This window comes from Seriola lalandi, unplaced genomic scaffold, assembly GCF_002814215.2.
Source record: "Seriola lalandi dorsalis isolate HSWRI2012SDOR001 ecotype SW California unplaced genomic scaffold, Sedor1 jcf7180002054380, whole genome shotgun sequence".
NCBI lineage: Eukaryota > Metazoa > Chordata > Actinopteri > Carangiformes > Carangidae > Seriola > Seriola lalandi.
In genome coordinates, this window is record NW_019524933.1 from 27,455 (window position 1) to 44,163 (window position 16,709).

The 16,709-nt window shown below is 44.8% G+C and overlaps 3 protein-coding genes across 4 annotated transcripts in view; 2 read left to right on the plus strand and 1 right to left on the minus strand.

The window, feature by feature from the left end:
- The first annotated feature begins 404 nt into the window (after window positions 1–404).
- LOC111657051 (chromodomain protein, Y-like) lies at window positions 405–6,433 on the plus strand. Its single transcript, XM_087174752.1, is given in 9 exon segments — window positions 405–554; window positions 1,713–2,085; window positions 2,088–2,444; window positions 2,968–3,097; window positions 3,203–3,326; window positions 3,824–3,996; window positions 4,086–4,296; window positions 4,481–4,624; window positions 4,727–6,433. Coding segments are annotated over 9 exon segments (1,695 nt in total). The 5' UTR covers window positions 405–530; the 3' UTR covers window positions 4,886–6,433.
- A 276-nt stretch (window positions 6,434–6,709) lies between these two features.
- rpp40 (ribonuclease P/MRP 40 subunit) lies at window positions 6,710–10,536 on the minus strand. The gene is made up of 8 exons (XM_023409027.2): window positions 10,406–10,536; window positions 9,475–9,619; window positions 9,318–9,386; window positions 8,856–8,951; window positions 8,408–8,530; window positions 8,140–8,320; window positions 7,920–8,054; window positions 6,710–7,039 (listed from the first exon to the last, which is right to left on the minus strand). The coding sequence occupies exons 1-8, from the start codon at window positions 10,520–10,522 to the stop codon at window positions 6,841–6,843; spliced, it is 1,065 nt and encodes a 354-aa protein (XP_023264795.1). The 5' UTR covers window positions 10,523–10,536; the 3' UTR covers window positions 6,710–6,840.
- Window positions 10,537–10,539: 3 nt separating this feature from the next.
- The window catches only part of riok1 (RIO kinase 1 (yeast)), a 10,296-nt gene continuing 4,126 nt past the window's right edge, over window positions 10,540–16,709 (plus strand). The window contains exons 1-15 of one of the 2 annotated variants that reach the window (XM_023409025.2): window positions 10,540–10,679; window positions 11,335–11,576; window positions 12,249–12,435; window positions 12,533–12,623; window positions 12,911–12,980; window positions 13,066–13,108; window positions 13,259–13,351; window positions 13,690–13,802; window positions 13,920–14,000; window positions 14,160–14,246; window positions 14,337–14,474; window positions 14,954–15,057; window positions 15,202–15,308; window positions 15,504–15,569; window positions 15,672–15,788. In XM_023409025.2, coding sequence (XP_023264793.1) covers window positions 11,527–11,576; window positions 12,249–12,435; window positions 12,533–12,623; window positions 12,911–12,980; window positions 13,066–13,108; window positions 13,259–13,351; window positions 13,690–13,802; window positions 13,920–14,000; window positions 14,160–14,246; window positions 14,337–14,474; window positions 14,954–15,057; window positions 15,202–15,308; window positions 15,504–15,569; window positions 15,672–15,788 — 1,347 coding nt within the window. In that variant the 5' untranslated portion in view covers window positions 10,540–10,679; window positions 11,335–11,526. The remainder of the gene's footprint in view (window positions 10,680–11,334; window positions 11,577–12,248; window positions 12,436–12,532; window positions 12,624–12,910; window positions 12,981–13,065; window positions 13,109–13,258; window positions 13,352–13,689; window positions 13,803–13,919; window positions 14,001–14,159; window positions 14,247–14,336; window positions 14,475–14,953; window positions 15,058–15,201; window positions 15,309–15,503; window positions 15,570–15,671; window positions 15,789–16,709) is intronic. The other variant, XM_023409024.2, reaches the window with a different exon arrangement.

Consider the following 16,709-nt stretch of genomic DNA (forward strand, 5'->3'; position numbering starts at 1 on the left):
TTATATCTGTAATATTTGTTCATATGTAAAGTCAGTGATAAAATTAATGGCAACATATCACTATGAGAAGAGGTTATGGTTCATTTAGTTTTTCTGCATTGATTAATAGATTTAGAAATTAAAGTTATTGTCAGGTAAACATTAATGATTTCATGGTTAATTAAATGATTTCATGGTCAATTAAAAAAAATCTTTAAAATATATTGCATATAATCTTATTAAAATACCTTTATAATTTACTACAGTTAATTAGTTATCCCTTAAAGTCTGATTAAAATCCTTAGCATTAAGAGTCTCAGCAGCGGTCCGGGCTTTTATTTTGTAAGTCAGCACGTCAGACCGGATGTTTCGGTGGAGCCTGTGGTGTGCTAACGGCTAACAGCTAGTTAACAGTGATAAACTAACTACGCGCGCTGGTTAAAAGCAACAGACAGACCTCAGGTGAGGAGGACTCCGGGCACCCCTGTCTCTCATGTTGGTGCTCACCTGAAGAAGCTTCTGGAAGCTGCTCGTGCACGCGCACAGTCTCCATGGCTACGGAGGAGTTCTACGAGGTGACGCGAGCTAATGCTAACATGCTAATGGAAGCTAGCGGCAGAGTAAAGTTTCTGAAGAGATGAACAAAGAGAAGTGAAATGAACTGGTTCGTTATGAGCCGGTTGGAGTCTGGATCCTGGTCCAGATGAAACCGGACTGAGTTAGCTTCAGTAAACAGCCGCAGCTAGCTTAGACTCAGCTTCTATTAGCTGTTAGCTGGTGAGAGAAGAGTTCATCAGAATAATAATTGATTATTGTTATAGACAGCTGAATAAATGAGAATTAACCCTACGTTAACGTCTGATCCCGGACCTGCATAGACTCCACATCCGGTTTTATTAAACTAGTTCTCTTACAGTTAACTAGATCAACTCATGAGCTCATAAAGACATGAATACTTTTTATTCATCAGTGAACTTTATACAAAGTGCATAAGAAGCTAAAACCTGAATCAGATCAGGATTTGCTGTGACCCCCTTTATCTTAAAACCAGCACCAGTTCTCCTCAGTACACCTGCTCAAAGTTCTTCAGGTTCTGGTGAGGTCAGTTCCTCCAGCGACTTGGAGAACCTGACTCAGGTCTTCTGTCTCTTCATGTGATCCAGACTGACTCCATGATGCTGGGATCTGGTCTCTGTGGGGTCCAGACCATCTGCTGCAGGACTCCTGGTTCTTCTGGTCTCTGAGGACAGTTCTCTCTGACTCTGTGTCTGGACTCGTTGTCCTGCTGCTGGTTGAATCTGGACCAATCAGACGCCTCCTGATGTTGATGACGATGATGATGATGATGATGAGGAAGATGATGATGATGATGATGAAAAATCTGATCTCAACGATTGATTTTCTTTGTAAAATTGATAAATGTAAATTCACTGTGAGAAAAACTGAGGATCTGAGAAACTGTCACCTTTCAATCAAACAATCAGTTAATCAATGAATTGTCAATTTTTCAATATCCAGTAAAATCCTGATTTACAACTGTTTTTTTTTTTTATTGAAATTTTTTAAATTTTAATTGTTAATTAATAATTGATTTTTCTGTCGAATCTAGTCAGTCTCTGGTGTTTCACTTGCTCATGTTCATCATCATCATTTATAATCATATTGATCTGTTATATTGATATGTGTGTGACGCCTGTGTATGATAAAGATCATCAGGTAACTGTTCTCCTCAGGTGGAGAGGATCGTGGACAAGAGGAAGAACAGGAAGGGGAAGGTGGAGTACCTGGTCAGGTGGAGAGGTTATGGTTCAGAGGAGGACACCTGGGAACCTGAGAGTCACCTGTCCACCTGTATGATCTACGTCCATGAGTTTAACCGTCAGTACATGGAGCGACAGAGAGACAGTACGTTACTGCGCTCCACCCGCAGCTCGCCCAGCCTCAACTGCAGCTCTGGCCACAGGCCGCCCTGCAGGCCGCCGCCTGTCTCTGCAGCTCGCGGTGACATAAGCGCAGGTTTAACTGGAGACTGTACCCAGGGGAAACCTCTGGTCAGTCCGGCTCCCCTGCCCCTCGTGGGACTGACCCGCCCGCACTCCGTCGGCTCTCCCTGCCCCTGCCGGCCAACAGGTTCGGTCTGATGTCGGTGGCTCCGGCTGGCTCTGCCCGCCGCAGCGTGGACCTGTCCAAGACCGGCATCAAGATCCTGGTTCCTAAGAGTCCGATGAACAGCCGCCTGGACTCAGAGGAGTCTCCCAGCGAGGCGGCTCACAGTCTGGAGGCCGGAGCTCAGGAAGCTCACCTGGTCCCACCTGAGGTAGCCCTGCTGGAGAAACCTGCAGGAGTCCAGCTGGGTCCCGGAGAGGAGAGGGCCCGCATGGGGACCAGACCACGCAGCCAGAACCCTCTGCCCCCACCCCGAGTTCCCATCACACCTGCTGCCATGCGCTCCCTCAGTGGCACAGGTGAGGTCATAGGTCACATAGTTTGCATGTATCTGATTGGGTGACACAGAAACTTGTTGAAAAGGTCGGACCAGGTTCCAGGTTCAGGTTTTTGTCTTGACAGTCCTATTCCCCCGCCCCAAAAAAAAAACAAAAAACATACACACACACACACACACACACACACACACACGGTCCACACGTGTGCTGGTTTACTCACCTGATAACATGATCACAGAGCTGAGCTCAGTTCTCTCTGCAGCTCTGACAAACCAGAAGTTCAGAAAACAAACAAACATCAGATCATAAATAAACATCAAATCATAATCAAACAAACATCAGATATGAACAAATAACAAACATCAGACGAGCAGCTGAACGTCAGTGAGTTGAAAATGTTTAAGCTGTTTAAAAGATACAGAGTGAAGGAGGAGCGGGAACAGATTCACCTGCAGGCTTCATTTACCTGAGTGGACTGATGAAGTTGTGTTAAATGAGCGAGTGACTCCAGTGGTACAATGTTTGAATGTGTTGTTTCCCACAGGTAACTCTGCGTTAATGGAGGCTGTCGCTGCCAACGGGATGTCAGGCGTGCAGAGCGCTGTTGCTGGGGCAACGAGTGCTACGGGAAAACGACGTCTGGAGGAGCGTTCTGCGTTTGACAAACGTCTGAGGTTCAGTGTTCGACAGACGGAGAGCGCTTACCGTTATGCTGGGGCAACGAGTGCTACGGGAAAACGACGTCTGGAGGAGCGTTCTGCGTTTGACAAACGTCTGAGGTTCAGTGTTCGACAGACGGAGAGCGCTTACCGTTACCGTGACATTGTGGTGAAGAAACAAGACGGCTTCACCCACATTCTGCTGTCCACCAAGAGCTCCGAGAACAACACACTCAACCCTGAGGTGAGGCAACGCCCCCACGTTAGACCACACCCCCTAAAAGTAATACCACCCTCACTGCTCCACTCACTGCTCCACTCACTGCTTCACCCTCACTGCTTCACCCTCACTGCTCCACCCTCACTGCTTCACCCTCACTGCTTCACCCTCACTGCTTCACCCTCACTGCTCCACCCTCACTGCTCCACCCTCACTGCTTCACCCTCACTGCTCCACTCACTGCTCCACTCACTGCTCCACCCTCACTGCTTCACCCTCACTGCTTCACTCTCACTGCTTCACCCTCACTGCTCCACTCACTGCTCCACCCTCACTGCTCCACCCTCACTGCTTCACCCTCACTGCTCCACCCTCACTGCTCCACCCTCACTGCTTCACCCTCACTGCTTCACCCTCACTGCTCCACTCACTGCTCCACCCTCACTGCTTCACCCTCACTGCTTCACCGTCACTGCTTTACCCTCACTGACCTCAGCAGTCATGTTGTCACTCCTCGTCAGGTCATGAAGGAGATCCAGAGCGCCATGGCGACAGCAGCATCAGACGATAGTAAACTGGTGTTACTTGGAGCTGTTGGCAGTGTTTTCTGCTGCGGCCTCGACTTCCTGTATTTCATCAGACGCCTTACGGATGACAGGAAGAAAGAGAGTATCAAGATGGCCGAAACCATCAGGTGACGTCCTCTGTAGTTGCCATGGTAATGCTTTGTGGTGTCATCCGTCTGAAGTGTTGACCTCTGACCTCTGTTTTTCTGTATATCAGGACTTTTGTCAACACCTTCATCCAATTCAGGAAGCCAATTGTGGCAGCAGTGAATGGGCCGGCGCTTGGCCTCGGTGCGGCCATCCTGCCGCTGTGTGACGTGGTGTGGGCCAATGAGAAGGCCTGGTTCCAGACACCATACACATCCTATGGCCAGACGCCAGATGGCTGCTCATCCTTCACCTTCCCCCGCATAATGGGCCTCGCCTCGGTCAGTCCACCACCTCATTTACCTTCATCTATCTCACCACTTCATTTACCTTTGTTTACCTCACCACTAACCCTCCATGAACAACTCCCATGATCCCACACTGCCAACAGCGTCTTTAGTTAGTTTTAATTGAGTGTAGCGGCAGAAGTTACAGACTGTGTTTAAACGGCTCTTTCTGTTCCAGGCCAACGAGCTGCTGCTGAGCGGCAGGAAGCTGACGGCTCAGGAGGCTTGCTGTAAAGGTCTGGTGTCTCAGGTTCTGTGGCCTGGAACCTTCACACAGGAAGTGATGCTGCGGATCAAAGAGCTGGTGACGGTCGACTCCCTGGTCAGACAAACGCACGCACTCACACACACAATGACTGCTGTTTATCCCCAATAGTCTTCTTCTTCTTCACCTTCCGTGTGGGTTCCACTTCCTGTCCTGCAGGTTCTGCGGGAGTCCAAAGCCCTGATGAGGAACAGCAGCCGCAGTGCTCTGGAGCAAGCTAACGAGCGCGAGTGCGAAGCCCTGAAGAGAGTCTGGGGTTCATCACAGGGAACAGACTCCATCCTGCAGTACCTCCAGAGAGGAACTGACCTCTGCTAAATCCTGAACTGGGACCTGGACCAGGACCAGGACTGGTCCGATGATTCAGCACTTCTGAGATGGAACCAGTGACTCAGCAGATTCCGCGTTTAACAGAATCCTTTTGTTGTTAAAATTTAAGTTATAATTTCAGCAGAACATTCCTCCTGTTCTCAGGTTCAGCTTTATCTTTGTGCTAAGCTAGGCTAGCAGTTTCCCCCTGCTTCCAGTCTTTGTGCTAAGCTAGGCTAAACCCATCAAGGACCCACTAGCTTAGTACAAAGACTGGACGCAGGGGGAAACTGTTGGCCTAGCTAGTTTTCTACATCAAAAACACAGTGAAGAAGAACACCAGAAGATCCACAGTAGAACCCTGTGTAACCTCACAGGACTGGGGGGCTAACAGGTTCCCCCTGTTTCCAGTGTTTGTGCTAAGCTAGGCTAACTGGCCCTGCATGCTGACACAGATGAATCTGAAACCTCAGACTGGACAGAGAACAGGAGGATTTAGATTAAATGTTCGTTTGAATGGAGGTGACCTCTGACCTTTTCCCAGAATTACCTCTGATGGAATAAAAGAGCAGAAACATGAAATTTACTAACGCTTACCTTGAAGTTTCCTGTGGTGGACTTGTTTTTTTTAATCAAAGGAAATCAGCTGACCCTAAGTCTGTCCTCACATGTTAAAGACTCATCATGTTTCTGCAGCATGTGACAGTGATGAATCATGGGTATATACCTGTCAGGTAATGCTGCAGTGTGTGGGTTTGGCCTGTCAGTCATGTGATTATATGTCCAGGTGATATCTCACAGGTTAAACACATTCTGTCAGTGCATCCTGCAGTTCACCTGTGTGCTCACACAAATAATTTTAAAAGGTAAATCCTACAGCCAGCAGCTGTTTAGGTTAGGTTAGCTTAGCATAACGCCTGGAAACAACTAGCCTAGCTCTGGCCACCTCCCAGTTCCTCTGAAAATCAGTGATAAAGCCTAAATCTGAAGCCCGTTCATTCTAAGCTAATGGAAGTGGTGCTGTACTGTTAACATTGTTTTAACTCTAACCTGACCAGCTGTGATGACACACCTGTCTGGAGTCTGAACCTGAGAATATGAGGGCAGTGAGGAGGAAACAGACTCATTGTGTTGAGTTTTGTTGAACTAAGCTAGCTGTTCCCAGGCTAAGCGGCTGCTGGCTGTAACTGACTGCGGGACCCAGTTGCAGATTTTTCTGTGGACTCTCAGTGAACAGGTTCAGTTTGTGATGACAGAGACAAACAGGAACATTCAGTCTCAGATTGTTTAAACCCAGAGCAACTGTTGACACTGCTGTAACAGTCAACAAGAGGAACTTTATTAAAGAACTTTTCTAAATCATTTGACAGACTTCCTTTTGATATAAAACAAGACAGAGACACCAGACAGAACCAGTCAATAAAAACCTGTTCAGTGTGAAAGTCTCTGACAGAGATGATGTGGTCTTATTTTGTGAGAATGTTTAAGTGAACTTAAACAGGACGAATAGATATGAACTCTGTAAAAACATAACCAAGTAAATGATACAGATCCTGATTCTGTGTGACCACTGTTATTATTACACTTGTCACAGTGAAGGTGACCTTTGACCTTTTGGATATAAAATGTCATCGCTTCATCATTTTATTGTGTTAGACACTTGTGTTGAATTATGAATCCTTTCAGTTATGTCCAAAAACATGTTTTTGTGAGGGTTGTTAGTTAATGTTTGAGTTCAAGTGACAGTTTGTACCAAATTTGAGAAGGCTCCTGTTCCTGAGACATTATATATTATATTATATTGTATTATAAAGTGACGACTGCTGGTTCATGTGTGTTTACAACTCAGATTTTATTTTTCATCAAAACTGACCTGAAACAAGTTTCTACAACAAATCCTGATCCAAGTAGAAATAAAAACTAAACACGGTTCAACAGAACAATACAGACGCATACTGATGATATCATGGTGGACAGATGTCGTGCGCTCCTGTAGCCAGGTGTAGGTGGTAGGTGTGGTCGTGAAACATTAGCAGGGTGTAGAAGTTTTCTCCTCCTCTCAGGACTCCGTGCTCGCTGCCCCCCCATGATACTGGACTGTCAACAAAACCATGAACCGTAAGAGACACCCAGGACTCAAGCAGAGGCTGTTCCAGGTAACACCTGCAGGACAGAAGAGAAAATGACAGGTACAGTCATTTCATGTTGCTCCCTCCTGACCTAGGTGTTCGTTACAAAAGTATATTTCTACAGGTGTTACGTTGTATTCAACTGGTGTTACAGTGTATTCGACAGGTGTTACAGTGTATTCTACAGGTGTTTTGTTGTATTCGACAGGTGTAACAGTGTATTTGACAGGTGTTTCGTTGTATTATACAGGTGTTACAGTGTATTCGACAGGTGTTTCGTTGTATTCGACAGGTGTTACAGTGTATTCGACAGGTGTTTCGTTGTATTATACAGGTGTTACAGTGTATTCGACAGGTGTTTCGTTGTATTCGACAGGTGTTACAGTGTATTCGACAGGTGTTTCGTTGTATTCGACAGGTGTTTCGTTGTATTCGACAGGTGTTACAGTGTATTCGACAGGTGTTACAGTGTATTCGACAGGTGTTACAGTGTATTCGACAGGTGTTTCGTTGTATTCTACAGGTGTTACAGTGTATTCTACAGGTGTTACAGTGTATTCGACAGGTGTTTCGTTGTATTCGACAGGTGTTACAGTGTATTCGACAGGTGTTTCGTTGTATTCTACAGGTGTTACAGTGTATTCTACAGGTGTTACAGTGTATTCGACAGGTGTTACAGTGTATTCGACAGGTGTTTCGTTGTATTCGACAGGTGTTACAGTGTATTCTACAGGTGTTTCGTTGTATTCTACAGGTGTTACGTTGTAGCTGCTCAGAGACTGTAACAAAGACACCCTCTCAGCTCAGTTTAGGTTTGATTCTTCAGAACTGGACTCAGATTTGATGAAACCACTGAGACATATGACACTATGGTCAGGTGTCAGCAGTGTTGAGGGTCAAAGGTCAGGTGTCACCTGATCTCCTGGATGAGTCGGTGCACGTCTTGAGGAAGCAGCAGTCCGCAGATGGAAATGCTCAGAGCTTGACTCAGTGTCGTCTTTGGTTCGGGACAGACAAACGATGACAGGAAGCTGCTTGGTGAGTTCTCACTGAAACCACAGAAGAAGAGTTCACTGTGTTCTGCCTGACAGGTGTGTTTACAGAGCAGGTACAAAAAAAAAAAAAGTTTGTCACCTGCTGATGTCCCCGTCCACGGCTCCGAGCCACTCCAGGAAGCTGTGAGGGTCACATGACTGCAGGTCAGAGGTCAGCTGGGCGGGACAGGACAGGTGTGTCAGAGCATGAGTACTGATCTCAGGTCTGTGCTCCGACCAATCATAATGAGACAGGAGGGGCTGCAGAGAGGCTCCGCCCCCTGCAGGACAGACAGCAGGGCATTATGGGTAATATAAAGTGTGTAATAGCAGCAGAGGATCATGGGTAACACACATGCATGTCTCACCTGGATGATGCGACAGCAGAAAATCACACTTCAGGTGAAGTCGTGACCTCAGACCTGTGAGGAGTCTCAGGTAGCCCCGCCCACCAGGAGCCATGCTGCTGTCAGTCAGATCAACAGACACCACTGCAGTAGAAGTACACACAAATACACACATGACTGCAGTTGAAGTACACACAAGTACACACAAGTACACACGTGACTGCAGTAGAAGTAGTCATGGATCGACCAATCAGCTCATAGCCGCGGCTGAGTGAACCACTAACAACCCCCCTCCTCTGATGAGCTTCCTGAGCTCTCGACCTCATTAAAGGACTTCTCTTTATCTGACTGGGGATGATGCTGAACAGACTGTTACACCTGTTCAAGTAAAGGGTTGACTGATTATATATATATATATATATATATATATAATGATTACATAAGGCTATAGAAATAAAATGTGACAGACCATATCTGCTGTTTGTCCTGTGGGTGAATCTGGACAGTTTCCCCTCAAACCCCAACACCTGGAAGGAGTCTTTATCCAGAGTTAGGCACAGACGACCTGCAAACAGACAGGTACAGTCAAACAGGGACAGTCAGGCAGGTAAAATCAGACTGGTAGACAGTCAACTCCATCATACTGTATGTCCTCTGTAAATCCTGTCGTGTTTTCTTCTTTGAGAAAATAAATCCACAGGGAGACGTTTACATTCTATTTGTTTTGGTTCATCATGGTGCCCCCTAGTGTTGCATCAGTTCGTCTCCGTAGACTGAGACCTCACCTGGACCCAGGAACATGAGACATGTCATCCAGGTGTGGAGTATGTGATTGAACATATATTTACACAGTAAATATGAAATCTGCAGTAAACAGGAAGTGATGTCAGACATTATTTCATCATCATCAGGCAGGAGGAGGAGTTTCTACCGTTTGGCATCAGAGCAACACAGTTATCTTCATCTATCCTGGTCCTGTACGACACACCGTACGCACTACCTGAAACACAGGAGCAGTCAGTGTACAGGTTTGTCTCAGGTGTGTAAAGGTGTATCTCTCAGGTGATACAGGTGTGCACATATGTTACCCTGGTACACGGCCATCTCCAGGAAGTGTTTATCCAGCAGTTCATGTATAGGCAGCTTCCTGATCAGGTAGAAACTGCTGAAACTGTTTAACACAGAATCCAGGTGAGAGGGGGCGGAGCTACACTCAGGCAGCAGCACAGACACCTGCACAGATAAAACCAGTGTGTTGACTGAAAAGTTAAATATCATTATAGAGAGACTTTTTACTGACTCACATATTGAACACACCTGTATTTGACTGGTCACCTGTCTGATGTTGTGACATCATAACGAGTTAAAATGGCTCCTATACATTTGATCTCTAACGAGTAGTTTCATTAAGATCTTTAAAACTTAATTCTCGCTGTTTGAATCTGAACTGTTTTTAACATCTGTCCAGGAACAACTGGAAGATTAGTGTTGTTGATTAATGATTAAAGTACTCTGATTCTATACTGAGGTAAAAGTACTAATACCACAGAAGAAGAAATACTCCGTTCAGTCGTAGTGCAGCTGATTTTAATGACTTTATATTCTGTTGCCGAGCAGGTTAACCTGTAATAACGTCTCATCACTGCAGTGCTACTGTACCACAGTACACTACAGCAAGTACTCTGAGATGTACTGCAGTACCAGTAAATACACTATAGTACTGGAATAAATGTATTTATCTTAATTTCACCGTGCAAGAACCAAGACCACTCTGACTTTTATTTTGAAAATCCGTGCCTAGCACGTGTAAACTCGGTTTGTTTTCTTTTTCACTGTTAGCATGCTAACCGCTAATTCTTCACAGCAACGTGTTACTTTACATTAGTTAATACTAGTTAACGAACAGTACTAGTTTACTCTCTGGACTGATATAACTACGGGAACGTCAGACAGTTCTATTTCAGGGCTTGGTTAAAGGAGCTATACGTCCTAACACGGCTAATATGCTAACGGCCTCACCTTGTAGTTGAAGTGTAGCTGCTCCACCTGCGAACTGATCCGGTTCTTCTCATCCAGGAAACTGGACCGATCACAGACCAGCAGAGACCGTGGAGTCTGATCCAGATCAACAGACATCTTCACTAAAACTTTTTTTAAACTGTGAAAAGACTGATCTATAGTCAGGGAGCTAACGGCTAACACGCTACAGGATACTTCCTGTGACGGGTTTTCAACTTAAATGCTCCCAACTAGGGCGATCTAAGGTTAGGGTGAAAAAACTGAAAAATAAACGGTGAGTCAAAATGTTTATAGTTAAAATGATTTAAACCTTTAATTAAATGAAATCATAGACAGAAAAACATATTTAATTACAAATTAGAGTTTGTTGACAGATCTTAAAAAAATATTTAAAAACACACTCCCTTTATTCAGTTAAAAAAGAAGAAAAAATAGAGTAAAAAGAGTTATCCACTTTAAACAGTAGATCAGTTTAAACAGCTCCTCACCAGGGTTAAATTACAGTAGCTTTTACCAGATAAACTGCATTTTGATAATAATCAGTTTCATTGTTGTCGTGTTGTATTTGAATGTTTTTATCTTTGTATCAATATATATTTTAAATTTTTTGTTGTGTTTTTATTTGAAAGATTAAAATCCAACAATTAAACTTAAATATGAGTCAGACAAAGATAAAATGGTTTGTGCTATTCATGTTGAGCAGTAAATTAATCTCTTTTCCCTCTAAATGGTTAAATCTGTTAATCAATGAGGGGAGAATCATCAATAATCAGTAAAGTAAAATAAATCTCCTTTTGGGCTCAGGATTTTTATCCTGTGTTGTTCGACTCTCTCTCCTTAGAGGCTTTTGTTTGTTTGTTTGTGTGTGGGTTTGTTTTTATGTCCAGCTCAGTATAAATCTTACTGTACATACTGTACTCTTCCTCCAGCAGATGGCAGCACCGTCTCATCAGATCGTTGAATGACCCTCGTCTCTCGCCGTACTCACGTGTTCAAACCCGGTAGTGAAAAGAAGAACACGCTGTTGACGGAGTTCGTTCAGAGCTGCTCTAACACAGTCTGGATCAGTTTGGACCCGGTTCATACTTTGGTTTCGGTCTTAACCTGTGGAGTGTGACCTCATGTCTGTGGCCGGGTGTGTACCTGGACAGTTTGATGACGCGGAGGACAGGTGAGTCTATGTGTTTTCTAATCTAGGTGGTCTGAGATTTGTCTCAGCAGGTTTTGTCCAAACAAATATTTCCTGTGGAGCAACAGGGACGTGTCACAGAAAGAAATCCTTGGTTCTGACAGTTGGTTCATGAGTGGTGTTGTCATGGTGACTCAACCCTTCAATGAGGAGGGAAAGCTCCAAACAGTTTGCTGTTGTTTTTGATATCAGTCCTTCAGGTATCATACTCTATAAGGGTTCTCCTGTTGTGGCACCTTCACTTGATCCAGTTGACACACCTATAGGAAAGTTATGATGCCTGCTTCCTGTAAAAGTAGAAACAATAGAAATAACTGTGTCTCTGTCCCTCATGTAACTGCGAACTGATATATTTCATATATTGATGCAGGCTCACTAGCAAGATCAAGTTAATGTTCACTACTCATTAATCTGACGCGTTATTACTATTTATAACTAGTAAAAGGAGCCTGTCAGTAACTTATTAATAAATGATGATGTGTTACACAATTTACAATAAGGCTGTTGTTGTTGTTTGTTGACATGTTTGTATGTTTGGGGTCAGGACAGTGAAAGTGTAGATCTCTGACCAATCAGAGTGCAGCAGTTGCTCACCTATTCGAGTTTACCTGGCAGCCATGTTTCTGACACTGTTTGATTTCCTTTTGTCTGCAGCGACCAATCAGAGGTGTCGGCTGTAATGAGTCAGATCAGTGATGTCACTCTGCAGCATTCATCATCATCATACCATCAGGAAGAGGACAGTGAAGAGGAGGAAGAGGAGGAGGATGAAGATGAAGAGTGGGCGTGGACCACAGCAGGAGGAGATTTGACCAAGAGATACAACAGGACAAACAGTCAGGTCTGATCAGTCTGATCACTCTGATTGATTATTGATGGATCAGTTTGTCTCCTCAGTCCCTTGTTTGTGTGTTTACTGTTTGTTTGTTTGTTTTCAGTCCAACAGACAGAATCCGTCCAATAAAACGCTGCCGTCGTCGACTCCATCAGACAAAGCTCTGAGGAAATACGAACACAAGATCAACCTGGGTAATTACACCTGTACTGACTACACCTGCACTGAATACACCTGTACTGACTACACCTGTACTAACTACACCTGTACTGACTACACCTGCACTGAATACACCTGTACTGACTACACCTGTACTGACTACACCTGCACTGACTACACCTGTACTGAATACACCTGTATTAACTGCACCTGTATTAACTACACCTGTACTGACTACACTTATACTAACGACAGCTCAATATGATCTGGTTCTGGTTTTCAGGTTCTGATTTGAACAGGTTCTCTGTTTGTTTTGTTTCAGATAAACTGAATTACGCCGACTCAGTGATCAATAAAGTGACGACGATGCAGAAACAGAGAGATGCCGTCACGTACGTCTGATTTCATCAGAACGTTATTTTCAGAGCAGGCCATGTGACTGATGTGACTAACCTTCTGATTGGCTGCTCTCTGCAGGTACAGAGTGAAGGACAAATCAGATCGAGCCACAGTCGAACAGGTGAGCTGCACATGAAGACACTTTTATTTAGAAAAAGCCAGAGAGGAAGTGAAAGCTGGTTTGAAATGTTCTCTCGTAGTGTTTGAAATAAGGATCAATAACCAGCAGATAGTAAATGTGCATTGATGTGTATTGTTTCTTCTTCTGCAGGTTTTAGATCCTCGGACTCGAATGATTCTGTTCAAGATGTTGAGTCGAGGAGTGATCTGTGAAATCAACGGCTGCATCAGTACGGGGAAGGAGGTCAGACATCACCCACCAATACAACAATACTGATCAATCCTGGGGGGGGGGGGTCGACGTCTGTGCGTCTTTGATTTTAGTCTTTTATTGCCCTTAGCATAATGAGTTGTCAACCTGTCTCTGCTCTGTGTGTGTGAAGCTAATTAGCCTAGCTTGCTAATGTTGGCACTGATGGATATTACTTTTTGTTCATGTTATTTCTACATACAGTTGTGTCTAGATGAAACGTACGGAGTCAGTGTAACATCCTGACCGGTCAAAAGAACCAGTATCTGGACCATGCAGTAAGAAGTCCAAGGCCGGTTTTTGAACATGAATGTGGTCTAATGTGTTTTCAGGCAAATGTTTATCACGCAAACACCTCAGCAGGAGAGAGCAGAGCCATTAAGATCTACAAGACCTCCATCCTGCTGTTCAAAGACAGAGACAAATACGTCAGTGGAGAGTTCAGGTCAGTCACACCACAGAAGAAGAGTTCAGGTCTCACTGAGCTAATTGGTGATTCATATTATAGAGGATCTGTATCATGTTCAGTAACAGGGTTCTATGTTCTTCTATTGTTCTGCAGGTTCCGTCATGGTTATTGTAAAGGAAACCCCAGGAAGATGGTGAGAACCTGGGCAGAGAAGGAGATGAGGAACCTCATCAGGTCAGACCCTTTCTATTGACCTACAGAACCCATTAGAACCTAGTGGAACCAGATTTCAAAGACAGACAGAACCCAGTAGAACCTGATCTGGCAGACATTTGGAACCCAGTAGATTTAACTGATGGAACCCAGTAGAACCTGACAATGTGTGTGTTTCAGGCTTCAGACGGCAGGGATCCCGAGTCCAGAACCTCTGCTGCTCAGAAGTCATGTTCTATTGATGAGCTTCATTGGAAAAGATAACATGTAAGAACCAATCAGAGTCTTGATCAGAGTGATTGATCAGTGATGTGCACAGAGTAACCGTGACTGTCATGGCATGTATTGATCGATCAGGCCGGCTCCTTTGCTGAAGAACGCGTCGTTGTCTGAGTCGAAGGCTCGTGAGCTCTACCTACAGGTTCTACAGAACATGAGGAAAATGTTTCAGGAGGCTCGACTTGTCCACGCCGACCTCAGCGAGTTCAATATGTTGTAAGAGACAGTGCCCAGCAGCCGGACACACCCACCACACACACACAAATCTGTCAAAGTAAAACATACTCTGACACTTCTGGTTCTCTAAAATTAGGATCTTTACAGTTTCAGTGTGTCTTTGTTCTATATTTCACAATCCTGAGAGAGTCAGATGAGTCAGTTTCATCTCTGAGTCCAGTACAGAGATTCAGAGAGAACTGTTAGCCGAGCTCCATCAACACCGGCTCCGTCTCATCTACATGTTTTTTCTTGTTTATTGAACAGATGTAGATAATGAATTAGACTAACAGTGACTGCAGGCAGCACCCCCGGTTCATGCAATCATTGTGGAGGTGTCGGTTTCATCTTTGTTCTGATTCTGTTCAATAAACCCGGCTGACTCATCTGACTCCAACGCCAACATGTCAGTAAAGAAAACTAACATCATGCATTTGAATAATATCAAAGACCAACAGACAGTGTGTCCCCACCTGCAGGTATCACAACGGAGATGCTTACATCATCGATGTGTCACAGTCAGTGGAGCACGATCATCCTCACGCCCTCGAGTTCCTCAGGAAGGACTGCAGCAACGTGAACGGTGAGATGCTGCAGAACGTCTCGACTGTTTAACTGTTCGTTTGAAAATCACTTGTCTGAGAATGAAGTCAGAATCTGTTGGAATAAAAGAGTAATGACAGAATTCAGTTTCCTCTGTCAGCTGATGTCTGTTTCTATTTCCCAGAGTTCTTTGTGAAGCATGGTGTGGCCGTGATGACGGTCAGAGAACTGTTTGACTTCATCACCGACCTGTCGATCACCTGCCACAACATTGATCAATACCTGGAGAAGGTGTTTCTGCAGAAATACAGCTTATTACAAACACATCTTCAGATAACATAGTATTCAAAAAAATCAAGATACAGACAGAAATAACAGACAAGAACAAGGAAGACTGAAACAAGACATTACACTAAAGAAACAGAAGTTGTCCATCTTTTTATTTCTTGTTTGTTTACTTATTTATTTGTCTGTTTGGTTGTCTAGGCGATGGTGGTTGCAGCTGAGCGGACATCAGAGCAGCGATCAGATCAGGACAGAGTGGATGAGGAGGTGTAACATTTTGAGCTGGTTACGGTCTTAACCACTTTTCTGTGAGTAAGTCTGTCTGACCTTTAACCTCTCACCTGTATGTCCCCTCCTCTTTTCCCACAGGTGTTTAAGAAGGCCTACATCCCCCGGACTTTGACGGAGGTGAGTCACTATGAGCGAGACGTTGACCTGATGAGGACGAAGGAGGAAGAGTCGGCCCTCTCTGGACACAATGACAACGTAAGAAACTCAAACATAAAGATAGATGAGCAGATTCAGAGACAGTAGAGACAGACAGCAGAGACAGACAGCAGAGACAGTAGAGACAGACAGCAGACACAGTAGAGACAGACAGCAGACACAGAGACAGTAGAGACAGACAGCAGAAACAGTAGAGACAGACAGCAGACACAGAGACAGTAGAGACAGACAGCAGAAACAGAGACAGTAGAGACAGAGACAGTAGAGACAGACAGCAGACACAGTAGAGACAGACAGCAGACACAGTAGAGACAGACAGCAGACACAGAGACAGTAGAGACAGACAACAGAAACAGAGACAGTAGAGACAGACAGCAGAGACAGAGACAGTAGAGACACACAGCAGAGACAGCAGACACAGTAGAGACAGACAACAGAGACAGTAGAGACAGCAGTGACAATAGAGACTGTAGAGACAGACAGTAGAGACTGTAGAGACAGAGACAGCAGACACAGTAAAGACAGACAGCAGAGACAGATACAGTAGAGACAGACAGCAGACACAGTAGAGACGGACAGCAGACACAGAGACAGTAGAGACAGACAGCAGACACAGTAGAGACAGACAGTAGACACAGAGACATTAGAGACAGACAGCAGAAACAGAGACAGTAGAGACAGACAGCAGAGACAGTAGAGACAGCAGAGACAGTAGACAGAGACAGCAGAGACAGTACAGACAGAGACTGTAGAGACAGAGACTGTAGAGACAGACAGTAGAGACAGCAGTGACAGTGAGACAGCAGTGACAGTGAGACAGTAGAGATAGTAGAGACAGAGACAGCAGTGACAGCAGAGACAGAGACTGTAGAGACAGAGACTGTAGAGACAGTGACAGTAGAGACAGAGACTGTAGAGACAGCAGTGACAGTGAGACAGCAGTGACAGTAGAGACAGCAG